The 27,235-nt window shown below is 39.8% G+C and overlaps 1 protein-coding gene across 2 annotated transcripts in view; it reads right to left on the reverse strand.

Moving 5' to 3' along the window:
- The window catches only part of EEIG2 (EEIG family member 2), a 77,630-nt gene that overhangs the window by 5,698 nt on the left and 44,697 nt on the right, over positions 1-27,235 (reverse strand). The window contains exons 4-10 of one of the 2 annotated variants that reach the window (XM_081487225.1): positions 24,012-24,128; positions 19,509-19,555; positions 9,344-9,447; positions 5,669-5,764; positions 5,390-5,579; positions 5,163-5,290; positions 3,880-3,949 (exon numbers count right to left, since the gene is read on the reverse strand). In XM_081487225.1, the coding sequence (XP_081343351.1) occupies positions 3,880-3,949; positions 5,163-5,290; positions 5,390-5,579; positions 5,669-5,764; positions 9,344-9,447; positions 19,509-19,555; positions 24,012-24,128 (752 nt within the window). The remainder of the gene's footprint in view (positions 1-3,879; positions 3,950-5,162; positions 5,291-5,389; positions 5,580-5,668; positions 5,765-9,343; positions 9,448-19,508; positions 19,556-24,011; positions 24,129-27,235) is intronic. The other variant, XM_081487226.1, reaches the window with a different exon arrangement.

The raw sequence follows: 27,235 nt of genomic DNA on the forward strand, positions 1-27,235 counted from the left end.
GGCACTGGATTTATTTTTGGATGAGGATCTTTCTACCCTTTCCATGATCCCTCCTGAATGAGTAGGAGGAAAGCTAAAGTGGAGCTGCATGGACGGAGGGTATCACTGCTCAAAGTTAACACCAGGCTCCAATCTCCTCACTGGTCAAGATAACAGGGGCTACTACCTGACATTTCACTCTGAGCATGCCAGAGATCAGTAAGACCAGAAGTAACTACCATGACTGGTCTCTGCCCTTAATGGAATTTTAAGAGGAAATTTTAAAATTATAAAAAATGGAAGTAGTAGTAACCACTAGTAATGGTGGTTACTAGTCCACCATGGACTGAACTGGACTTCTTAGGAGCTGGCTCAGGGACTTCTCTTCTAACGGATTCATTCTAAAGAAGAAATAGGAACATCTTCAACAGAACACCAGTGAACACTCTTTCATGTCTGCAGATAATCATAATTTGAAGGAACCCTGGTAAGCACCACTACACAGTGGCTTCCAGATGTCCTAAAATGGTTCTGTTTCTTGAAGTGATGGAATAATAGGAACCAGACAACTGGATAGAACACATGAAACAACAGTTTTCACACATTGGACAACAGGCAGCATGGGACTGGTCCTGAGATAAGGGAAAGAAAGAAAGCAAGCCAGACAAACTGCCCCAGCATGCTGCCTGAAGCCATTTCTTTTTGGATCCTCCAAGCCTACAGCGCAGGGAGGGAGAACCCAATACAGTGAGGTGGTCTCTTAGAATGGAGGAGTCATGTCAGAGCTCAGGGATGCCACAGGCTAGAATCTGTAAGTCCAGGATATCAGAAGAAGTGGAGAAAAATAATGGCTGGAGTACTTCCAATTTTGAAGAAAACTGTAAACCCACAGATTCAAGAGGCTCAATGAACCCTAAGCAGAATACAAGCAAAGAAAAACACACCAAGGCACATCACAACCAAATGCTAAAAACCAGTGATAAAGAGAAAAGTGTAAAAACAGAAATGAGAGATAGATCACAGAGGAATGAAAACAGACTACTTGGCAGAAATTAAATGTCCTAAGGGCAAGCAAGGAGGTGCATGCAGGGTTCTGTAAGCAGCTCTGAGCCAGCCAGGCTGTATCTGCTAGACTTATAAAGGATTACTGCAGACAGTCCTCCCCAAGCCTCTATCACTTGTTGCTCCATTTTCTTCAATCTCACAGGTTCCCTGTTGGAACTTTGGTTCACTTGTGCCTCGTCTGTGCCCTAGGTAAATGATTCTGGTTTTATCCTGTGCTACTAGTTTATCTTACATAATATATCTAACACTAACACATTAGCTTCTCTGATGAAGACCCACTATATATGGACAGACCTATGTGTGCAAGTACCTGCTGGACAGTTCAAATACATTAATTGCCATAGTAACTGTGAAAAACGGACCTTTAATTAGTAGGAGATGATAGAGGATGAGAATGGTTTGATGGCATCATCAACTCAATGGACATGAGTTTGAGCAACTTCTGGGAGTTGGTGATGGATAGGGAAGCCTGATGTGGGGGTCAAAAAGAGTCAGACATGACTGAGCAACTGAACTGAACTGATTGAGTACTAAAGTGATTACTGCATGCCAGATTTTGTCCTAAGCTTTACCATGTCTTATATAATTTAAACAGTATAATTCTTATGAAGTGGGTTGTATCACTATTTTAGATGTGAGGACACTGAGGCAGAGAGAAGTGAAGTAACTTACCAAAGACACACAGCTCATAAATAGTGGAGCTTGGGACCAAACCCAACCCAGGCAGCCAATGTATGTTGGGATGCAGCTGTCCTTTTGGTAGCAAGTGAGAGATGCAATATGTCAAGATCACTAAGGCTAAGCTGGGCAATCATGGCTAAGCCAGGACAGTGGCGCTAGTGGTGAAGAATTCACTTGCCAATGCAGGAGACATAAGAGATGTGGGTTCGATCCCTAGGTTGGGAAGATTCCCTGGAGTAGGAAGTGGCAACCACTCCAGTATTCTTGCCTGGAGAATCCCCATGGACAGAGGAGCCTGGCGGGCTACAGTCCATGGGGCTGCAAAGAGTCGGACATGACTGAAGTGACTGAGCATGCACAGGAACAGAACCCATATCTGACTCTGGCCCAGTCCCCTTTCACTATGACACACTGTCCCTGATCTTCAGTATGTAATATGAATCTACTTCAACCCCAATGGTCCCTTTAGGCTTTCATGTACTGGGTGATAATATTCTAACATTCATTTGGAAGGAGGATAGGAACCAGAATTCTTAACTACACAAAACCTTTATATTTGGTTTTAAAGAATTAAAAGAATTTTTTAATTTAAAGAATTAAAACCTAAATTCTTTCTCAACTAGAAATTATCTTTCTTTTCTCTGCGTAGCAACACAAATAGCTAGCATATATTGAGAGCTTTCTCTGTGCCAGGTACTGTGTTAAACAACTTTACATCAATGATCTAACCCTCACAGAAAGCCTGTGAATTAGGTAACTTATTTATCATCCCTATTTTACAGGTGAGGAAACTGAGGCTTACAGGGAGGTTATTAACACTGTAAAGTCAATAGTGGCCCCTGGGCAGTCTAATGAGATAGCCCATGCTTCTGAGCATTTATTATTCTGGGTCCTTTTGGTTGCAACTGTGTCTTTTGCTGCTCCTCCTAAATAATACAGTGAGGGCTTAGTGAGTATAATCTAAAATAATAATAGCTAGGGCTTAGTGAGTATAATCATGCCATTTATATTTGGAAACAACTCCATGAAGTAGGCATATGATCGGATTTTTCAAGAGTTAAGTTCAATTGAAGTTAAATGGTTTACTCTGAAAGTGGTCTGGTTAGGATGTGAACTTGTCTCTTTAATTCAGAAATGTATTTTCCTCTACCATACCTATCACTGTCCTTATAAATTTTATTCTTCTACCTGTTCCCTACTACTAGACTCTGCTTGCTCCAATCTACCCTCAAAATCATGGCCAGTTACTTTTCTAAAATGCCAATCTGCCAGTTCTCTGTTGAAGAATGACCAGTGGCTCCCCAGTGTATACAGGAAGGTTAAACATTCTGTTACGGCAACAGAGGCCCTTTACAACCTGTCTTCAAGGTACTTCCCAGCCTTATGTCTCACAACTCCATTTCACACGCCCCACCTCCTCAGAAAAACCTGTTCACTGGCAATTCTTTACATGGGTCATATTAATCATGAGCCAGTAAGGTAAAATGATTAAGTACAACAAATGGGCTTTAGACTCAAAAGAGACATGGGTGTGAGTCCTGGTTTTACCACTTACTAGCTTTAAGGCTTTCCTTGGGTAAATTACCTTAACCTCTTTTTATCTTTTTTTCCCTCTTTTAAAAAACTAATAATGGCATTTTTTTGAGCAGTGAAAGAGATAAGACTTGAATGAAATATCTATATGGTGCTCAGCACATAACTAACAAATGCTCAGTAAGTACCACCTATAATTATTATACATTCACTATTATATAGTTATATATTATAATTATTATGCCTGTAAATTCTTTCTATTTGTTCCTACCACCAGGAATATTTATCTTCCACATACTCCCCGGTAACTGCTCACTTAATTTATTCTCCCAATGCTCTACCAGTTCTCTAGTAATACACTCTAAAAACACATCTAAGGAAATCAACAAATAAACTTACAAAATACAAATTGTATTTTATACATCCTCAGGATAAGGAAACATACTCAGGATATGGAAAACTAAGCTACACTAAGAGCTGTAATTTTTCTCATGGAACTACTAATACTTTGCTTTCTAGACTCAGTCTGATACAAACTTTGTAACTTTCATCTTCCACTCATGAGTATTTAAAAGAAAAAGTCACTCTACTCTTTAGTAAGATACTCTTTGGTCTACATACCTGTTTGGAAGATGACGACTACCGAAGGTGGTTCTTCCTCCAGGACCCACGAATAACCTCAGTCCTTCTTCTGCAAGACACATTGACAATATTTGTTATACATATGATGATTAGATTACTGTCAAATAATATTCATATTACAATAAACTAACATTTTACATTTCAGTTTTGTTAAAGAAATAAAAACTTAGAAAAAGAGCTACACACATGTTTTAAAACAGGCAATTTAAAAGAAATCCTAATAGTTACTTCTCATTAACTTTCTTTAAGCTATTTTTCTTAAAGCTGAGTAAAGACAGCTGTTCCTACAAATTTCCTCAAGTGGGGTTTAATTATTTCTCTTCACAACCAGTTACATAACGAAACTAAGTCCATTGTTAACTGCTCTCTAGTCACACCAGCATGAATAATTATACTTTTTCAAATCGGTGGCATGTAAATTTTCAGCTTCAGTGAAAATGCTAAGGAGGGAATGAGGGACTACCACCCAACCTCCCAAACTGCAGCAGTGACCTGAGGTACTTATGCGCCGTTATGACAAAGCAGATGAAGATATCTATTATAAAGGAGACACTGATACACAGTTAAAAAGTACAATAAAAGCTTTCTTAAAAATTGATATTTTTAAAGTTAATTCTTTCCCAAACCTAATGTCCGTTAGCAAATAAATTATAAAGTTGTTGTTTAGTCACAAAGTTGTGTCTGACTCTTTGCGACCCCCCATGGACTGTAGCCTGCCACGCTCCTCTGTCCATGGGATTTCCCAGGCAAGAATACTGGAGTGGGTTGCCATTTTCCCCTCCAGAGGATCTTCCTGACCCAAGGAATGAACTCGTGTCTTCTACTTGGCAGGTGGATTCTTTATCACTGAGCCACCTGGGAAGCCCAAGTTATACAGTTATGTTCAGATTTTTAATGGGTGTGAAGTTTATTTTTACAAATATGCAACACTCAGTATCATGATGTATGGCCTATTCACTACTGACCACATGGATTATACAAACCTGGATCACATATACCTATATATGTGTGCTAAGTTACCTCAGTCATGTCTGACTCTTTGTGACCCTATGGGCCATAGGCCCGCCAGGCTCCTCTGCCCATGGGATTTTTCCAGGCAAGAATACTGGAGTGGACTGCCATGCCCTCCTTGAGGGGATCTTCCCAACCAACCCAGGAATCGAACCCACGTATCTTACATCTCCTGCACTAGCAAGCAGTTTCTTTACCACTAGCGCCACCACTAGTCCATATTTACATATACTTAATGGTTATCTACACACCTTCTGCACTGGAATCTAGGCTGAAGTCTTGACTCTGTAATATTTTCTCCACAATATCATCTGCATCCACTCTGGTATCATCAACTCGCTTCAGCTGAGATTCTACAGAATCTTGCTTCACTGGGCATCTTTGAAAATAATTAAAAAAAAAATTCCTCCCTTTATTAGGTCATTAAAATGAAGTGTTTTTTTTTTTTTTCCCATTTAAAGTGAGTCCAAAATGATACCTGTTGAGTATTTCTAAAGCTGTATCTTCTTTATCTGCTATATCAAGACTTGGTTCAGCTGTCTTTTGCTCAACTTCATCACACGGCTCTAGAATACTTTCAATTCCTGTTGATGTACTTCCCACTGAGGTATTTCTCCTGTGGCAGAGCTCAGAGAAACTAGATGACCGGGAGTGGCAGGAGCTATACCCTGTCAGAGAAAATCACTCTGGTTGTTAACACCAGTATCAAATACACTGCAACCAAACATGCCCTCTCTGCACTGCTCTTAGCGTCTACCTGATACTTTCGATTGCTGGCTTGCATAGCTTGATGTTCTAGAATGTCCACAGGCACCAAGTTCGTCTGGAACAGAGGCACTCTTTGCTGAGAGATCTGCAATACGTCATAACATGATGTTACTCTTATTGTCAACAAATCAATGGTCGATATGTATTCTAATCTATGGATTTTGTTGTTGTTTAGTCGCTAAGTCATGTCCAACTCTTTTGTGACCCTATGGGCTGTAGCTTGCCAGGCTCCTCTGTCCAGAGGATTCTCCAGGCAAGAATATTGAAGTGGGATTACCATTTCCTTCTCAATGGGATCTTCCCGACGCAGGGATCGAACCCGGGTGTCCTGCATTGCAGGTGGATTCTTTGCCACTGAACCTCCAGGGAAGCCCAGTCTATGGATTTCAGAAGCTGCTAAATTCATTATCAAGAGTGAAATTCCTTTAAATCAGTACAATGTAAATAACTGTGTTGCAAGAAATACTGTACCAAGAACTTAAATACCTCAGTTTACCAAAGTGCTGTGGTACCTTTCATAAGATTTAATAGCATTCTATCTTAAATAAAACTATTTCAGTTTTTATATTTAGTATTTCTCTGATAAAAAGGAGTCAAATGATTTCTGGTGGTCCAGTGGCTGAGACTCCACGCTCCTAATGCAGGGGGCCCAGGTTTGATCCTTGGTCAGGGAACTAGATCCCACATGCTACAACTAAGACTTGGCACAGCCAAATAAATAAATAATAAATATTTTTTAAAAAGGGAGTCAGATGGATTCTTCTAAATTCTCACAGAATTGCCAGCTTTTTGTGTGGTGTTTGAGGAAATCTTGCTTCCCAAATCTGTCATGATGGGAGGCTAAAGAGTACTTTGTGACTTTTGTATTAGAGATGCCAGTGCTAGGCTATAATTTGTACAAATGTCTGTGGTTTAAAACAACACAGCATGTGATATACCACTGAGAATAAGGTTCTGCAGAAATTGATTATAGTATTCAGTTTCAAAGTAAATGTACAAAAAAAGCAGTGTCAAAGGCACTTCTACCATTTCCCTAATAATGTGCATAGTCCAGATGCCAACTATGTATTTTCAGAATAGGCTTCTTCTACAGAATGTGGAACTGTGGCCATTTTCATTAGGGTGAAATATTAGAAAACTAGAACTGTTTTTCACTTACAGGCAAAATAAAACCCAACTGAGTAACATAACAATTATGACAACAGTTCTATAAATGATATTGAATACAGATGGACCAACAAATGCTGCCAAATAAGTAAGCTACTAGAGTGACCTGGACCTTCTGCAAAGGGTTTTTCACTTCTGGACAGACTGTAAGGTACAGATGCAAACCAGCATCCCTAGTCCTGCTTGACAGTGGTCCTAAGCCCCAGTACAGCAAATTCTGAATGAAAAGAGTTGGTTCATATCAAGAATTATACACTTTACTCCTAGGGTTAGCTCAGATCTTAATTCATCCATTTACTGGTTTTCAAAATATGTTCATTCAATAAATATTTATTAAGCTCTTACCAGGTCAATGCCCAATACTGTACAAGATATAAGGGTACAAAATAAATAAAATATATGCTTCATGTGGCAAGTACCAAAATACAAGCACCAAAAAGAAGCTATCAAGAGCTCCAAAGGACAGACACATCGAACACTATGTGGTAATGGGGGAAAGACCTCTATTGGAGATTAACTACAGGTTTTTAACAATATATAGGAATTTCTTGGCTAGACTAGGCGGGAAAAAGCATGCCTTGTCTGTAGAAAGGCAAATAGTTCCCTAAAGCTGGCATACACCCAACTATGATTGAAGGAAAGAGAGATGAGCAGATACCTGATAATGAAGGACTTATCTCTATGAGTTTAAGGAAGGAAATAATCCAATGGCTTTAAGCAAGGGTGTGACTTGACTAGACTGACATTTTGGGAAGATCACTTTGGCAGCAGGATGAATAGAAGGTGAAGGAGTGAAGATTTTCATAATAATTCAGCTGAGAGATGCTGAGTAGGCACAAATGACAGTACTTCATTACTAACTAGAAGTGTGTGTCAGGATAACTGCGACAGAAAATACGGGAGGAAGGGTTAGGAAGACGTGCTGGGCATGTGGAATTTAAGACACCTGAGGACACCCGTTCACTGGTCACAGATTTCTACTGTGTCCCTGGCCATTATGCTGCTGACCCAAAGATAAATTAAGACCTGATCATGAGGAACTTAGAGGCTTGTTGAGAAAAAATTTCAACAGATGGGTTTCAGTCTAATGTGACATGACGTGGATGTTTCCAAAAAGCATTTGGGAACATGCGCCTGGAGTCAGGATGAAGTTTTGGAGGCAACACAAATTTGTAAATCAAACACACTAACTCATATTTACATGATAGTTAAATTGACATTGACAGATGACATTGCCCAGGGTGGGGTGAATGGAAAGAACCAAATCCTGGTGAGCATCAGTATTTTAAGAGGAAGGAGGAGGAAGATAAAGAAGGCTTTGAGAAGTTAGAGAAGAGAAGCGGGAGCTAAGGGAAGAGAAAGTTTCCAGAAAGAATAAATGGCCAATTTATTCAAATGAGAACAGAAAAAATGCCCACAAGATCTGACAGTCATATCCTTGGAGACATCATCAAGAGAGGGCAGAATGCAGAATGTAGAAGCCAGAATCCTATGTGTTTAGGAATAAGTGGGCAGTACATTATTCCTAGAAATTTGGCTATGAAAAGTGTGAAAGAGGGTGGGCATGGAGGGAGGAGGAGAGTACGAGCCCAAGGAGGAACAGGCGATAGAGAATGATGTAGGGCTGATGAGTGTTTGGTTTCCAATATGAGAAAGAATTCAGAATACTTAAATACTGAAGAGAAGGAGCTAACAGGAGAGTTAAAAGTCACAAAGGATTCACTGACCTCAAATCAGGAAATATCATAATCCTCATTACATATAAGAAACCTTATCTTTGCAATCTAAGGAGTGCTGAAAACATTAAGTGTATCACTACACCTTTCTTCTTCTTTCAAATAATAACCGTGGTCACATGGCATGGGATAAAAAAGGAAGGTCATGAGTGCTTTTTCCCTAGCCAACTTGACATTCCCCTTACCTGCTTTACACTTGGGGGGCAGCCTATGATTGGGGGTTTGTCTGGAGAAGTGATCCCAGCAGCAGCATCACCTGGGAACTTAGCCATGCAGTTTTCAGGCTCCAATCTGGATTTACTTAATCAAAAACTCTGGCTGCAGTGTCAGCAATCTATGGTTTAACAAGCCCATTAGGTGATTCTGATGTGCACTAATATTTGGGAACCAGTGACAGAGGGCATGTGATTCATGGAAGAGAAGCACCACCTGAAAGGTGACTGGCAGAAGCTAGTGGGAATGTGGATACTCCCGTGGTGTCCTATTGGATCTGTGGGCAGCAGAGGCACACAATGGTGGGGCCGGGAGGGTCACTACAACATTGAGCTTTTAATTCATCAAAGCGTGACATACATACCCTTTGGACAAAATGAAGCACTAGCTTAAACAAAAATTGCATGATTAAAACTCTGCTAATACTTATTGGCTCATTTCAAGTCACATATACTCACAGAATTACAAATCTGGGAGGGGCTTCGGGAATCTTTTAGGATAGTACCATTACTCACAAACTAGAAAACGAGTAAGTGACACAACCATACCTGCTATCCCAAGGTGAATTTTGAGAGTCTCTCCACCTTTTCTATCTTCTTCCAGAGATTCAGATTCACCAGCAATTGGTATACACATTGATGTAGAAGGAGGCCTGCAAACAAACATTCCTAAGGATCAGAACTTGACAGATGGTGAATGTGAAAGTTTGAAATGTTGTTAAGGGATGGATTATCTAGTCAGTGCTCAGCTTCAGTAAAGGTGCCTGGTAATGTCGCCTCTTTGAGGATGAAAGTGACAAAAATCAACAAAATAATGTACGAGCATTCCTCAAAACTTGATTAAAATTCACGAGGGAAAAAATTTTTTACACAACAAAAGAAGTGAGACCAGAAAGGACACTGCTTCCACAGAGTCGGATGGGAAAAGAGAGGAGGTGTATTCCCAGGAGTGTGGTGCAGGGGCTCCAACTGTCAGCTCGATTCTCAGGCCAGGCAGGGATGTGTCTGTGCTGTGGAGGTGGCGGCATAAACCCTCTGTAGCTGAGGCTGCAGGGGATACCTCACGCCTCCGATGCTAAGATCTCTTGTTGGCTCCATCTACTTAAATTATCTATGGTTTTATCTTCCATCTGCTTCTGTATACACAGGCCACCTGCTTGAGGGAGAGTCAATAAAGAGCCTAGTTGTTTAGATTTGATTTTGGGGGCTGGATTCTTCGGAAGTAGGTGAGGAATATAGTTTCATTCGTTCACTCAAGGCTCCTGTCTCCATATAGAAGCTGTGAAGCAGGGAGGGGCAAGACTGATTTCTAACAACAATTTTTTTGTTTTTTGCTTTTAAAGAAAACATTCTTCATCTTTTGAGGTTGACATCTAGAGGAAAATCACATCTCTCTAGAGACTATCCCTTGGTGACCTGAAATAAAATAGGAAGGTGGTTGAAGGGGGATCATGAAGCTGACCCATTAAATGGCAACTTAAAAACCTTACTGTGTTAGTTCACAGGAATCCTCATGCTATTTAGGTCCCTGGGGACACAGACATTTAAGATTTGCATTCAGTTCACTTCAGTTGCTCAGTCATATCCGACTCTTTGCTGACCCCATGGACTGCAGCACACCAGGCTTCCCTGTCCATCACCAGCTCCAGAGATTGCGCACTCCATGTCTATCGAATCGGTGATGCCATCCAACCATCTCATCCTCTGTTGTCCCCTTCTCCTCCCCTCTTCAATCTTTCCCAGAATCAGCATCTTTTCAAATGAGCCAGTTCTTCACATCAGGTGGCCAAAGTATTGGAGCTTCAGCTTCAGCATCAGTCCTTCCAATGAATATTCAGGACTGATTTCCTTTAGGATGGACTGGTTGGATCTCTTTGCAGTCCAAGGGACTCTCAAGAGTCTTCTCCAATACCACAGTTCAAAAGCACCAATTCTTTGGTGCTCAGCCTTCTTTCTGATCCAACTCTCACATCTATACATGACTACTGGAAAAACCATAGCTTTGACAAGACGGACCTTTGTTGGCAAAGTAATGTCTCTGCTTTTTAATATGCTGTCTAGGTTGATCATAGCTTTTCTTCCAAGGAACAAGTGTCTTTTAATTTCATGGCTGGAGTCACCATCTGCGGCGATTTTGGACCCCCCAAAAATAAAGTCTGTCACTGTTTTCATTGTTTCCCCATCTATTTGCCATAAAGTAATGGGACTGGATGCCACGATCTTAACGTTTTCTGAATGCTGGGTTTTAAGCCAACTTTCTCACTCTCCTCTTTCACTTTCATCAAGAGGCTCTTTAGTTCCTCTTCACTTTCTGCCATAAGGGTGGTGTCATCTGCATATCTGAGGTTATTGATATTTCTCTCGGTAATCTTGATTCCAGCTTGTGATTCATCCAGCCCGGCATTTTGCATGATGTATTCTGCATATGTTAAATAAGCAGGGTGACAATATACAGCCTTGGCATACTCCCTTCCCGATCTGGAACCAGTCTGTTGTTCTGTGTCCAGTTCTAATTGTTGCTTCTTGACCTGCATACCGATTTCTCAGGAGGCAGGTAAGGTGGTCTGGTATTCCCATCTCTTGAAGAATTTTCCAGTTTGATGTGATCCACAGAGTCAAAGGCTTTGGCGTAGTCAATAAAGCAGAAGTAGATGTTTTTCTGGAACTCTCTTGTATTTTTGATGATCCAACGGTTGTTGGTAATTTGATCTCTAGTTCCTCTGCCCTTTCCCATGAACACCTGTAAGTTCACTGTTGAAGCCTGGCTTGGAGAATTTTGAGCGTCATTTTGCTAGCATGTGAGATGAGTACAATTGTGTGGTAGTTTGAGCATTCTTTGGCATTCCCTTTATTTGGGATTGGAATGAAAACTGACCTTTTCCAGTCCTGTGGCCATTGCTGAGCTTTCCCAATTTGCTGGCATATTGAGTGCAGCACTTTCACAGCATCATCTTTTAGGATTTGAAATAGCTCAACTGGAATTCTATCACCTCCACTAGCTTTGTTCCTAGTGATGCTTCCTAAGGCCCACTTGACTTTGCATTCCAGGATGTCTGGCTCTAGTCCATTGATCACACCATCGTGGTTATCTGGGTCATGAAAATCTTTTTTGTATAGTTCTTCTGTGTATTCTTGCCACTTCTTCTTAATATCTTCTGCTTGTTAGGTCCATACCATTTCTGTCCTTTATTGTGCCTATCTTTGCATGAAAGATTTGCATTAAACTTATTTAACTGATAGATTATTCCTATTCCAGGGTCTCCTAAATTCCAAAACTGCATATTCTATTAGAATATCTAACTATTTATTCTGTAATTTTTTGTCCAATTAAACTCATATTCTTTCCCCAAATCTGTTTTCATCTTATACTCTCTATCTCTGTGAATGCCATCACAATCCAAAAGTCACCAAACTAGAATCTTAGGTTTTGCCTCTGTCTCCACAAAAAAACTATTAGAACTAATAAATGAATTCAAGAAGGTAGCAGGATACAAGACTAATATACAGAACTCACTGTTTTTCACTAACAATGAAATATAAAAAACTTAAATCCCATTTAAAATTGGATAAACAATAAAGAAACAAACCTAGAAATAAACTTAATGGAGGAAGTGAAAGAACTATTCACTGAAAACTAAAACATTGATAAAGGAAACTGAAGATGATTCAAAGAAAGGGAAAGATATACCATGCTCTTGGATTGGAAGATTATTGTTAAAATGGCCATACTACCCAAAGCAATCTACAGATTTAAAACAATCTGTATCAAATTACCCATAATATTTTCCATAGAACTAGAACAAATATTAATAATCTTTAAATTTATATGGAACCACAAAGACTCAAAATTGCCAAAGTAGTCCTGAGGAAAAAGAATAAAGGTGGAGGTATAACACTTCCAGACTTTAGATTATACTACAAAGCTACATTAATCAAAACAGTGTGGCACTGGCACAAAAACAGATATATAGGCTAATGAAACAGAACAAAGAGCCCAGAAATAAACCCACACACCTACAGTCAATTAACCTATGACAAAGGAGGCAGGCATATATGATGGAGAAAAGACAGACCCTTCAACAAGTGGTCTTGGGAATGCTGGGGAGCTATATGTCAGTCAATGAAATTAGAACACTCCCTCGCATCACATACAGAGATAAACTCAAAATGTTTTAAAGACCTAAATGTAAGACATGCTGTCATAAAACTCCTAGAAGAGAACATAGGCAAAACATTCTCTGACATAATAAGCACCCTGATGTTCACAGCAGTACTATTTATTTACATTAGCCAAGACATGGAAACAACACAAGTACCCATCAATAGATGACTGGCTAAAGAAGATATGGTACATAAATACAATGGAATATCACTCAACCAAAAAAAAATGAAATACTGCCACTTGTAGCAACATGGATGAACTTGGAGAATATAACACTCAGTGAAGACAGATACAGAAAGACAAACATTATGATATCCTTATATGTGGAATCTAAAAAAATAAAACAAAATGAATCTATATACAAAACAGACTCAGAAACATAGAAAACAAATTTATGGTTATCAAAGGGGAAGGGGAGGGATAAATTAGGAGTATGGGATTAACAGATACATACAATTATATACATAAATTAGGTAAGCAATAAGAATTTATTGTATGGCAAGGGAATTATATTCAGTATCATAATTATCTATGGGAAAAATAGCCACAGTCACTAATCATTGATGGTGACTCATGCCTGCCTATCTAAATTCTTATCTTTTTAAAAAAGACCTTTTGTTTTGCCTTTCATAGGTGGCCAGCTTGCAGTGTCTCCACCCCTCTACCTCTTAAACCTGCTTTCTAACCCTTCAAAACTCTCAGCCTGCAGCCTCTTCCCCCTTTCCCTCTCCATCAGTCTCCCTCTGGCTCTGCTCCTTCCTGTCCAGCCTGACTTCACAATCACAATATTTTGAGCTATTCCTTCAACTTGGCACCACTTGTTCTGCAGTCTCAAAAAATATGAAGACCCCCAACCCTTGATAATTTCAGCCATCTGTACCAACTGCTCTAATACTGGGGCAACTAAGCATTATGGAGAAAACTCATCAACCACAGGGACTGACATTAAGGCAAATTTAGAATATGAAATCTCAGTCTCCCTAGACAACTCAGTTGTGTTAAATACATAATCACTGAGTGCTGATCATGTGCCACATTTTTATTCTAAATTACCCCTTTTGTTCTGAAAATGTTTTTGTATCTCTTATCAAAAATTATTTAATGTAGTTCAATTTCAAAATGAAAGGAATGGGATTATTTTGTGTGCTTAGTTGCTCAGTTGTGTCTGAATTACATTTCAAGTAATGTAAGAGTGGCTTCCCTGGTGGCTCAGTGGTGAAGAGTCCATCTGCCAATGCAGGAGATGTAGGATTGGGAAGATCCTGGAAATACCCACAGACGGAGGAGCCTGGCAGACTACAGTCCAAGGGATTGCAGAAGAGTCAGACACAACTCAACAACCAACCAACAACAACAATGTTAAAAGTATGTGAAAAATGATCTCCTAAAATGACACTACTACCTGCTTGGTATTTCATAAATATTCTCTCCATGCCCTGTAACAATATGTAAGCTGTTTTCTCTTTCTGAAATGTCTCTACCTATCTCCCCTGCTTCGTGGTTTTCCTATTCATCCTTTAAAACTTAGCTCAGTGTCATCCCCTCAGTGAAGACTTTCCTGGCTTTCAAAGAAGAGTTAAGGACTCTATCCTCTATGCCTCAATAACATCTTATGTTGTGTGTCTGTCTCCCATATAAATAGTGAATCCTTCAGAGCAAGGGGTTAGTCTTAACTGAGTTTGGTAAATGTTAGCACATGGTAAGCAGTCAATACACATGTATTGAATCAGTGAATTCTGGGGCCATGGACAACTTAGTTCCTTAATCTCTGACATGTCCTGACATTACAGAGTTAATAATATCACATCATAGAGTTCTTTCAAGAAATAAACTGGGAGACTGATTTAATATTCATTAAATCATTTTGAGAAATGGAAAACTGCCTTCCTTCTAGAATATGAACGCTCTAAAGCCCTAAGCTATTCAAGAGGGTTACATGGTCCCTAGATCTGCTTTACCACCAAATCATTAAATGCCAGTACAGTACATAACTTCTCTCTCCAAGTATCCTTTTCATCAGCATTAGTGGTTGGCTTTCTTTTCAGAGTCAGCTTCATTCTTTTATGAAAGCTGGTGGATATTTGATGAGTTGTAGAGAATTATAAAACGAAGTTTAGGGCAAGTGGTTAGAGGTTGATTTACCAGCTGTCTTCTTCACACGTACTGGCTTTAGTATAAAATTTGTTTCTGAAAAACTTTTTGATCTAAGTCACAGATCTGCTCATAAAATATAAAAACTAGAATTTAACTCAGAGTGCTAAGGATCTGTATACTCGTTTATTTCTCTATGAGGTTTTTGAAAACTTATAAAAAATTCAAAGACAGACAAAAGCAGAGAGGATAGCACAATGACCCTCTCCCAAAGTTATTTATGTCTTTGTCTTGCAGACAAATAGTCAGGCTTCTCAACTGCTCTGTGCTTTAGGGTCCTCATTGGTAAAAAGTGAACTTGGATTATACTCATACTTTTAAAACTGGCTTCATGAAGCTCTCTTAGCAACTTCAGGGGTAGTAGGGTACTACATCTTTTTCCCCTCAACAGGAAAATGGTATATAGGGGACTCATATTTGTGCCAAGGATTTCTGTGGGTAAGTATTCTGGGAAAAAAAGTCACCAGACAATTTCTAACACTTGTTTCAGCTCTGAAGTACTGTCATTTTACATATTTGATATACACTGAAATACAACCTGGTAAAAATACTTCACTTTTCTCATCAGGAGTGCAAACACTTTCCTATTCAATCCATACTCAATATAAGAAGTACATGGATGTATTACAGTGGCCCCTTTTTCATAGACAGTTGCACAATTTCAGATACTCAAAGGGAAAACATATATTAGGGGTTTGAGTCTTCTGAGAAATACTTTTATGTATCTTAGTATTAAGTAAAGTTTGTTTATTCTAGTGAGTCATGAAAAGTCTTTCTCTATAAACTCTAGATTACCACAATTACATTTGTGGAGATAATACAGAATATAAGATGATCTATTTTGGACCTCTTCAATACTTGAGTTTCACAAATAGGTGAAATGGCAGAGAAAGGGCCAGAAAGGAAACAGCCATTAAAAAGCTCCTAAGAAGGAATAATGAATGTATTTTCTTCTACTAAATTTTGCTGTTCTTTTTCTCATTTCACTCTAAACTGATTACATTAGGAAAACATTGTTACCTAAGAAACCAAAAATTGTTTAGTCCCCAAAGAGCAGGAAATAAGGGAAGAAGCCAGGAAATTATCATTTGGGAGAAAACAGCATAGGAAGGCTAAATTATTGGAAAATGCATAATTTTAATCAAGAACTGATTGTTCAGTCACTCAGTCATGTCTGACTCTTTGCAACCCCATGGTCTGTAGCCCACCAGACTTCCCTGTCCTTCACCATCTCCTGGAGCTTGCTCAAACTCATGTCCATTGAATTGGTGATGCCATCCAACCATCTCATCCTCTGTCGTCCCCTCCTCCTCCTGCCTTCAATCCTTCCCAGCATCAGAGTCTTTTCTTACAAGTCTGCTTTTTGCATCAAGTGGCCAAAGTACTGGAGCTTCAGCTTCAGCTTCAGCATCAGTCCTTCCAATGAATATTCAGGATTGATTTCCATTAGGATGGACTGGTTGGATCTCCTTGCAGTCCATGGGACTCTCAAGAATCTTCTCCAACACCACAGTTCAAAAGCATCAATTCTCTGGTGCTTAGCATTCTTTCTGATCCAACTCTCACATCCATACATGACTACTGGAAAAAGCATTGACCATACGGACCTTTGTTGGCAAAGTAATGTCTCTGCTTTTAAATATGCTGTCTAGGTTTGACATAGCTTTTCTTCTAAGGAGCAAGTGTCTTTTAATTTCATGGCTGCAGTCACCATCTGCAGTGATTCTGGAGCCCAAGAAAAGAAAGTCTGTCACTGGTTCCATTGTTTCCCCATCTATATGCCATGAAGTGATGGGACTGGATGTTATGATCTTAGCTTTTTGAATGTTGAGTTTTAAGCCAGCTTTTTCACTCTCCTCTTTTACCTTCATCAGGGGCTCTTTAGTTCCCCTTCGCTTTCTGCCATAAGGGTGCTGTCATCTGCATATCTGAGATTATTGATATTTCTCCCAGCAATCTTGATTCCAGCTTGTGATTCATCCAGCCTGGCATTTTGCCTGATGCACTCTGTATATATTTTCATCTTTATAAAATATATATGGCATGGCGTGGTGTGTGTATGCTCAGTTGTGTCTGATTCTTTGCGAGCCCATGGACTGTAGCCTGTCAGGCTCCTCTGTCCATGGAAATTTCCAGGCAAGAAATACTGGAGTCAGTTGCCATTTCCTTCTCCAGGGGATCTTTCCAAAGCTATATATATACATATATACATATATATATATAATTTTTTTCATCTTTAGATATAAGTAGAGAACTATATGGATGTTACTATTAAAAATATGAAGTTGATGCATAGTGAAGTAATTGTTTACTTTTCTAAACATATTTTTCTCAGATATTTAAATGTTATCTGGTTAACTTTCATTTTTAATTATAAAGTGTTTTTAAGATTGCTAACAGGCATCCTACTGCCTTTTCCCATTCAGTTTACTTTCCTAATCCCTGAGAAGACTTTTACACATATTTCTCTCTTTCCTCAAACCCCCACCTCCATCTTTCCCATCCTTGCTTTTCAATGACTACCTTGTTTCCTATATCATTAGGAAATCAGGAATAATTTGATAGTTACTTCTGTATGTTTCCACTTCTCATATATCTGCATCTGTAGCCATATTCTCTGCTTTCATCCCTCTTGATAATCCAGAGACACTATTCTAGCAATTGTCCCCTTTCTCTTTAGAACCATGTTTCTCCTTGTCTACTGGACTATTCATGTCAGGATACAAGTGTGCTGCGTTATCTCCCATCTTTAAAAAAGAAACCAAACAGAAACCTGCCCTTAACTCCACATTCCTCTTGTTTAGGACTCCATTTTTTCTGTTCCTTTTTCACAGCAAAAGTCCTCATAAGAACTGTTTATACTATCTCCAGTGTTTCTCTTTCAAAACTTTCTTTAACCTCTCCAGTGGGGCTGTAGTCTAAACGCATTCCACCAGTGCTTGTCAGAGTCACCAGTAGGCAATTCTCATCCCTCATCTTCCTTGACCTACTTCAGTAGTGTGGGACACAGCCGATGACTCCCTCCTTTCTCCTACATGCTCATCACTTGATTTCAGGACAGTCCTCTCCACTGGCTCCTTCTTCCTGTCTGTCTGGTTGCTACTTTGCTGGTGCTTCCCTACCTCCCCAGCCTCTAACAGGCAGGAGAGTTCCATATCTCAGTCTGGTCCTTTTCTTTATCTAAACTCATTTCCTCTAGGTCATTTAATCAAAGCTCATGGCTTTAACTAGTATCTATGTACTGATGATATGATGATTTCTGAATTTATATCTCTAGTCTGGGCCTCCCCACTGGACCCTGATATACCCAACTGCCTACTCAGAAAGTGGCTGGATGTTAAATAGGGATCTCACACTTAACATGTCCAACATCCAAGCTCCCAACCTGCTCCTCTTGTAGGCACTCTCATTTCAATAAACGTCCACCATTCTCCTAGTTACTCAGGCCCCAAGCCTTGAATTCTGAAACAGCCTCCTAACTCATGTACCTATTTCTACCGTTGGCCCCTTTGCTGGTCCCACAAATTGTCTATTCTCCACCTAGTAGCCAAAAGTCTGATAATTTTACTCCTCTGTTTTAAATGCTCCAGTAGCCTTTTATCTCACTCAGATTATAAGTGGCCTATGAGACCATTATTATAATGGCTTACAAGACCTTTATCATCTGGTCTCATCTCCTATCATCATATTCTTCATTCATTCTGTCCTAGACATACTGGTCTCCTGGCAGTTACTTGAACCTGCCAAACACACTTCCATCTAAAGGCCTTTGTCCTTGTTACTGCTGTCTCAAATGCTCTTTCCCCAAATATCTGCATGGCATGCTTCCCACCTCCCTCACGTCTCTGCTCAAATATCACCCTAACCAAGAAGGTAATATATAAAATAGCAACACTTCTCCTCACCACAGCCCTCCTACTCTGCTTTATGTTTCTTCAAAATACTCATTGCCATCTTTATATCATATAGTTACTTGTTTGCTTATTGTCTGTTTTCCCTCTTAGAATATAAACTCCAAGATGTCAGGGACTTGATCTATTTTTTTTCACTGCTGTTTGTCTAGTGTCTAGATTAGGACCTAGCACATGGCACCTAATAGTTATTTACTGAAGAAATGATAAGCTCATAGAGGTCAAATTAAAAATTCTACTGTGTAATAATTTCACCCAAAGCCTGAAGATGACAAAAAACCCATAGCTTAATTAATTTAGTAAGTGGAACATTTGTTTGGTAAGAAGTAAGAGTAACTTCTATGAGGCTCAGGTCAGTCTCCTAAAAGAGGAACTATTCCTTCACTGGTATTAGTCTACGAACACTACAAAATATGAATGTGCAAATGTAAATAAATATACAACTATTATACTTTCAGACAAATAACTCATTTACTGAGTACCAACTTACGTTTTGAAACATGGGTCACCAGACATCAGTTGCATACTAATCCAAACCTAAACATGAGAAAAAGAAATACCGTAATTATAAAAATCTCAAGAGGAAAAGCCACATTCTGCTAATCTATGCACCTTCCGCAGTACCTAATCCAGTATTTCCTGTTTTAGAAAGTATTAAATAAAATGATTACTGAATTGGGTTATACCCAATATTGAATTGCTGCTTTATACAGACATTGGTTAAAATATTTTTAACATTCAAAACTTTGTAACTGCAAAAATAAGAGTGGAAAAGGTAGAAATGAAAAGCACAGACTTCACGGAACTTCCCTAGAGGTCCAGTGGCTAAGATTTCACCTCCCAATGCAAGGAGTGAGGGTTCGATCCCTAGTTGGGGAGCTAGGATCCCACAGGCTTCGCGGCCAAAAAATCAAAACATAAGACAGAAATGATACTGTATCACATTCAATAAAGACTTTAAAAATGATCCATGTCAAAAAAAAAAAAAAAGTTAAAAAAAGGCAAGGTTTTCACCAGTAATTATCCTCTGTGCTGTTCTGGTCTATTTTATATGTCTTTCCTCCCAGATTCCTGTGTTGTGTAAGTATCTAGAATGTTTTCCTCCAACACGTTTGCCATATGATGCTTCTAGGGGTGCCTGTTGGTAGCCTGTTAAGAGAAGAATGCTTCTGGCCTTTGCTCTAGCTTTGCACCAGAATGAATGCATTAATGCACTTTTTAAAAAATTTTATTCATTCATGCAGCAATTATTTTGTAAAGCTTGTACATTATGTGAGGCTTAGAAATATCTGATCTTCCTGACACCTCAAGCTATTCAATGCTTTTCACCAACAATAAAGGGATTTCCTCTGGAGGATCTCTGTACAAGTTTATCCTGAAGACTAAATGCTTAATGCAAGTCTCCACATGCCTATTAGCAGCATCTGAAATATGAAATGCACAGTGTCATCAATGAAGTTCCCCATTCTAAGAAGCTAAAGAATAAAAGGGCTCAATATTTGGAGAAATCTGGACTCCCATATACTCTGGTGATGGGAATGTAAAATGTTTCAGCCACTTGAAAAAGTCAGGTAGTTCTGCAAAAAGTTAAAAGCAGAGTTACCATGTGACCCAAGAATTCTGCTCCAAGCATATATACTCTTGAATGTATGCCCAAGAGAAGAGAAAACATATGTCCACACTGAAACTTGTATATGAATGCCCACAGCAGCACTGTTCGTAACAGCTAAAAAGTGAAGGACCATTAACTGATAAACAAAATATGGTAGAGCCACACAATGGAGTATTATTTAGCCATAAAAAGGAGCACAGTACTGATACATACTACAGCATGAATGAACTTTGAAAAACTACGCTAAGTTCAAAGAAGCCAGACACAAAATACTACCTGTTCTATAATCCCATTTATATGAAATGTTCAGAATAGGCAAACCCAGGGAGAGTAGGTTAGTGGTTGCTGAAGGCTGTGGGGAAGGGCAGAGAGTTGGGGGAAAGTGGGAAGTGACTGCTATTGGGCACACACGAGGTTTCTTTTTTGGAGTAATGAAGATGTTCTAAAACTGATTATGGCAATAGTTGGACACACCTTTGAATATACTAAAAACCATTCAATTGTGTACTTTAACTGGGTGAAATGTATGGCAAGTGAATCATAGCTCAATAAAGCTATAAAAATTTAAAAGTATTCAAAGTCCCTGTCAACCTACCAGCTGGATCAGCTTCTCTTTCAAGGTACTAAGTGACTTAAACTAATGTCCTTGCCACTTTCTGGAAAGGAAGAGTTGGCACCTTGTTGAACATCCACCCTGTCCTGAAGCATACCATGAGGCTACTATTGCAGACACATTTTGGGAAATGTACCAGACCAAGACCTTTTAGACAAGGTCTCTAAAAACAGCCTCCTCCACCTCCCAGATTTTGCTGACATCATAGCAAGCCAACGCCACTTGGCAGCTGGAGTTCTTAGAGGGGCAGGGAGGCTGTGAGTAAGCACAGGAAGCTGGTCTGCAGACAGAATTTATAATGCAGAGAGCCAAGAACAGTCCCTAGAAAGATCCTTTAGTTCCTGGGAGTTCAGGTCTGGTTGTAACTTCCCATCCTAGGGCTCTGTGAAATGTCTCTGCATTTGAACTAAAGCTCTCTTTTACATGAGCTAACCTAAGGGATTTCTATTTCATACAACTAAAGAGTGTTGGCAAAATCACATACAGTAACTCATTCAGACCTCAGGAACAGCCCCCCTGGGTAAGCAACTATTGAAATTCCCCTTTTATAGAGGAGGAAACAGTGGGGCAGCGGTGAAGTGCTTCCACAGGGCTCCAGAGATCTAAGGACAAACACAGAGCCCTGATGTCACAATCCACCCTCCTGCTCCTTGGCTGTAATTATGTTCCTTAAGCTCCCTAAGCCTCTGGCTACTCAAATTCTGGCTGAAAGCTGAAAGAATGAAGGAATGAATACCTAGAGTGTTATTATTTGGAAATGGTGTTTTTTGTTTTGTTGGACCAGAACTTAAAGCTTTGCTAATGCTTTTTGAAATGCTATTCTCTAGTTGCTGACTGCCTTTTAAGAATCAGCCATACTGCTATCAAAAAGTCTACAAACAATGTCAATGTATGGCAAAAACTATTACAATATTGTAAAGTAATTAGCCCCCAACTAAAATAAATAAATTTATAATAAATAAATAAATAAATAAATGCTGGAGAGGGTGTGGAGAAAAGGGAACGCTCTTACACTGTTGAAGGGAATGCAAACTAGTACAGCCACTATGGAGAAAAGTGTGGAGATTCCTTAAAAAACTGGAAATAGAACTACTATACAACTCAGCAATCCCACTGCTGGGCACACACACTGAGAAAATCAGAATCAAAAGAGACACGTGTACCCCAGTGTTCATTGCAGCTAGATGGCCATTGGCAGATGAATGGGTAAGAAAGCTGTGGTACATATACACAATGGAATATTACTAAGCTATTAAAAAGAACGCATTTGAATCAGTTCTAATGAGGTGGATGAAACTGGAGCCTATTATACAGAGTGAAGTAAGTCAGGAAAAAAAACATCAATACAGTATATTAATGCATATATATGGAATTTAGAAAGATGGTAACGATGACCCTATATGCGAGACAACAAAAGAGACACAGATGTAAAGAACAGACTTTTGGACTCTGTGGGAGAAGGCGAGGGTGGGATGATTTGAGAGAATAGCGTTGAAACATGTATATTACCGTATGTGAAACAGATCGCCCATCCAGGTTCGATGCATGAGACAGGGTGCTCAGGGCTGGTGCACTAGGATGACCCAGAGGGATGGGATGGGGAGGGAGGTGGGAGCAGGGTTCAGGATGGGGGACACATGTACACCCATGGCTGATTCATGTCAATATATGGCAAAAATCACTACAATATTGTAAAGTAATTAGCCTCCAATTTAAATAAATAATTATTTTTAAAAAATCAGCCATAGGATCTTATTATGTTCTTCTGGAAATACCAGTGATAATGGTAATAACAACAACATCCTTAACAACAGTCATGATTTGAGAATCTATTATGTGCCAGGCTAAGTGAGTTTGAAAACTGTCAGGTATAGATAATTCTTTGCCAACTTCTGACTATTTAGTTTCACTCAGGATTATTTTCCTTTATTATCATTCGGTAACTTACCATAAGAGGGTAAACCTAACTAAAATACAGCAAAAGGTTCATCCAGTGGGTTTGACTAGATCCAAGTACTTTCCAAACATTTTCTCTACTGGTCTCATTTAATATTGGCACCAACTCTCTGAAGTGTGCCTTCCCTCTGGGTTCCCCAGGGTATAGTGCTCCTGAAGGTACTTGGAAATAGTAGGGCAGATGTCCAAAGTGAGTTCCACCTGTCACTTCACTTGTGAGAGAACCCAGTGACTTCTATATGCCCACCACAGCTGCGCTGGCAATCACCTCTTGGGAGCTGTAAACATTGAAAGGTATGGTGTTCCTTCTGCTCAGTAAGCTCTCATGCTGTAGTGGTTGTATGTATTCTTCCCTGAATGTTCTCAGCACCAGAGAGAAACACCTTAGGATCGTGAAGGTGAACATTTGTTACTTTTCAGTGCTTCTGTAATTTGCATTGTCTTTTCCTCCTAGGTGCTGTGCATTTCAGTGGTGTGGCCAGCTTATGATCCTAGTACTGATTCCCATCTTGACCTTATATTGTTTTTTGTTGTTTAGTCGCTAAGTCATGGCCAACTCTTTGTGACTCTGTGGGCTGTAGCCCACCTGGCTCCTCTGTCCTTTGGATTTCCCAGGCAAAAATACTGGAGTGGGTTGCCATTTCCTGCTCCCAGGGATCTTCCCGACACAGGTAATCAAACGTGTGTCTCCTGCATTGGCAGGAGAGTTCTTTACCACTGAGCCACCTGAGAAGCCTGACAATATACACCTATGATTATTTAAAGGCAGAGAATCTCATTTGTTGAACATGTAAATCTGGAAATGTGCTTACTTTAAGAATGGAATTGTCCTGTCTTGTATTTTTGGTATCATAGCCTTCCAGTAAACAGCGACGAGTGGTATTTCCTGATCCAGCAAACTCTGCCAGGTTTAGATCTGCAAAGCCCAGCTATGAAAAGAAAGAGAATTATATTAATAGAATATCTAGTAGGCTTCTATCATATTCTCTTTAAAGAAGACATTCACTCCACGTTCTAGCCAAGTTGTCTCAAACTTTGGTTATTTGCAGTTTTTGCCAACTTAACAACACCTGTTTTTCTTTGCCTAATATGTCTTAAAAATTGGCTCACTTTTTGTAAAAATGTATGACTGAGCTTGTAAAGAATCCGCCTGCAATGTGGGAGACCTGGGTTTGATTCCTGGGTTGGGAAGATCCCCTGGAGAAGGGAAAGACTACCCACTCCAGTATTCTGGCCTGGAGAATTCCATGGTCTGTACAGTCCATGGGGGTCACAAAGAGTTGGACGTGACTGAGTGACTTTCACTTTCATTACCTATTTAACTCTTGTCTTGAGCAATATCTTTGAAATAACAGATTTGTTTACTCCATATATTTTTCTCTACCCATTAAAACATGTAACTGTTGATGTAAAAATGTATATTAAACAATGGAAATCACTGCAAGTAGCACACTGCATTACAGGAAATACTAGCAGACCAACCTCGATCACTTGCACACACACAGAGAAAACTGATCAGACTCGCCTTTCCCTGTTCTGGTTTGGCTCTGTTCCCAGTAACTACTGGTGACTTCAGATAGTTGCATATTATTAAGTTCTTCCTCTCCACCTGAGAGCAAAATGACTTGTGTATCATACACTTTCTTTGGTACAAGCTCCCGCTCCTTCACCACCTTCCACAATATTTGCCTCACTGCTCTCCCTTGAGCTAAATCTCTCTTTATGAATGAAGCCTTCTTCCTTCCTTCCCCACACCAGCCTTCTCTGCTATTAACCCCCCAAAAGCTTGGCTCAAAAACCTTCCTCCCTCTTATTACTACTCAGGTTTGGGCCCCGTTTTCTGCAGCTACCAAAGATTACTGTCTGGTCTTTCCTCTGATGTTGTTCAACTTTATTTCATATTCCCAAGTGGTAAAAAAAAATTATCCCCCTTATATCATTATTTTTTGAACTAAATCTATTCTACATCACTAAGTGTATATAGTCTTTTATTAACAAAAAGTGTTTTGAGTTGGTAATTAATTAAGCACATCTCCCTGAATATATAATAAAAAGTATTATACATTTCAAATCCTGCTGTGATTTTTTTAAAAGGTTCCTGGGATTCTTTTTTCTTTTTTTAAAATAATATTTATTTTTGGCTGTGCTGGGTCTTCAATGCTGCATGGGCTTTTCTCTAGTTGTAGTGTGCAGGCTTCTCACTGTGGTGACTTCTCTTATTGTAGAGCCCAGGCTATAGAGTCACAGCTTCAGCAGCTGTGGCTTCTGGGCTCTAGAGCAAAGGCTCAATAGTTGGGGTGCATGGGCTTAGTTGGGCTTCCCTGGTGGCTCAGATGGTAAAGAATTTGCCTGCAATACAGGGGACCTGGGTTCAATCCCTAGGTTGTCAAGATCCCCTGGAGGAGGGCATGGCAACCCACTCTAGTATTCTTGCCTGGAGAATCCCCATGGACAGAGGAGCCTTGCAGACTACAGTCCATTGGGTTGCAAAGAGTCAAACACGGCTGAGTGATTGAGCACAGCACAGCACAGCACATGGGCTTAGTTGCTCTGAGGCATGTGGAATCTTCCCAGACCAGGACTGAACCCATGTCTCCTGCATTGGCAGGTGGATTCTTTACCACTAAGCCACCAGCAAAGCCCCCTGCTGTGATTTTAAAAGGCCTGCTTTAACACTTTAAAGTGCATATAAATGCATGTATGAATGGCATTCAAGATGAAGATTTTACTTGTAGGCTGGAGCACTATTTTAGCAGTTTTTAATTGGTACAAAAAGAATGAAGGAAAGAACTTAAGAGATCAGTTGAAGGATACAAGCTCCAAAGGCAGTGAGTCAGAAACACGTTAAGCCACAAGAAATATCTACCTAATCTTCATGTGATTACTCTGGCCTAACAGATCAGCGAAAAGCCAGGAGATGTCCAGGGCAAAGCCACACCCAAATGAACATGTGAGGACTCCTGTGGCAGTGTGATCACACATCATCCACATGCCCTATCATATCATGCCTATCATATTATGTCATTTCACATATGATCCTTCCTCTTTGAACCTCCAATATCTTTTCCACCCACACTCTTTGCTGATGTCTTGCCTCCTATTTCATTCACAAATAAAAGCAATCAAAAGAGCACTCAGCTCCATCTGTGCCCATGCACCCGCCTTCCCACTTACTCTAAGTGAGCTGGCTGTGCTCCCATCTGAAGTCAAGCACTCTGCTCTTGCCTATTCGAGTTATTGCTTCAGGGATTCTTCCCTCTCTACTGGATCATTCCCATCAGCACACAAACATGCTAGATTTTCTCTCATCTTAACCAACAGAAGGAAACAAAACCTCATCCCACATCTCTCTCCAGTCCACTGTACTGTTCTGCTTCTCCCCCTCACAGCAAAATTCCTTGAAAGACATCTGCATTGACTGTTGATTCCTCTGTCCACGGCCACCTTGTCATTTCCCCTTCACCTCCTTATCTACTCTTCCAGCCACAAGATCCTTTTCCTTGAAAATGCCAAGACCACCTCAAGGTCTTTAGTACTTACTGTTCTTTTGCCTGATGCATTCTTTCTTAAATCTTCTCTTGGCATTCTTTCTCACTCCATTAGGGTCTATGTTCAAATGTCATCTCTCTAAAGGGGGCTTCCATGACCATTCTAGAGCATGCCTGCCTCCTCCCTCCCCTACCCTCTAACCTTCATCTGCTTTATTCTTAGTAGTTATCATCACATCATGTGTGTACACATTTCATATCTACTGTGTATTGTCCGCCCTCCTCACTCAAGCCCTCATCATAATGTAAGCTCCCCAAAGGCAGGGGTTTTACTGCTGTATCTCTAACACTTAGAGTAGTGCCAGGAACAATGCTTAGCACATGGTAGGCAATTAAATATATATTTTTGAATAAAAAACAGCCCTAAGGCTTACCATCCACTGCCAGAATGCTGGTATTACAGTGTCACTAAGCATAAAGCAAATTAAAAAAAAAAAGAATCTGGTCAGTTCCATGAAGAAAAGCACACTAAGGTCAACATTTACTGA

This window comes from Giraffa tippelskirchi, chromosome 5, assembly GCF_054371585.1.
Source record: "Giraffa tippelskirchi isolate mGirTip1 chromosome 5, T2T-mGirTip1v1.2.pri, whole genome shotgun sequence".
Taxonomy (NCBI): Eukaryota; Metazoa; Chordata; class Mammalia; order Artiodactyla; family Giraffidae; genus Giraffa; species Giraffa tippelskirchi.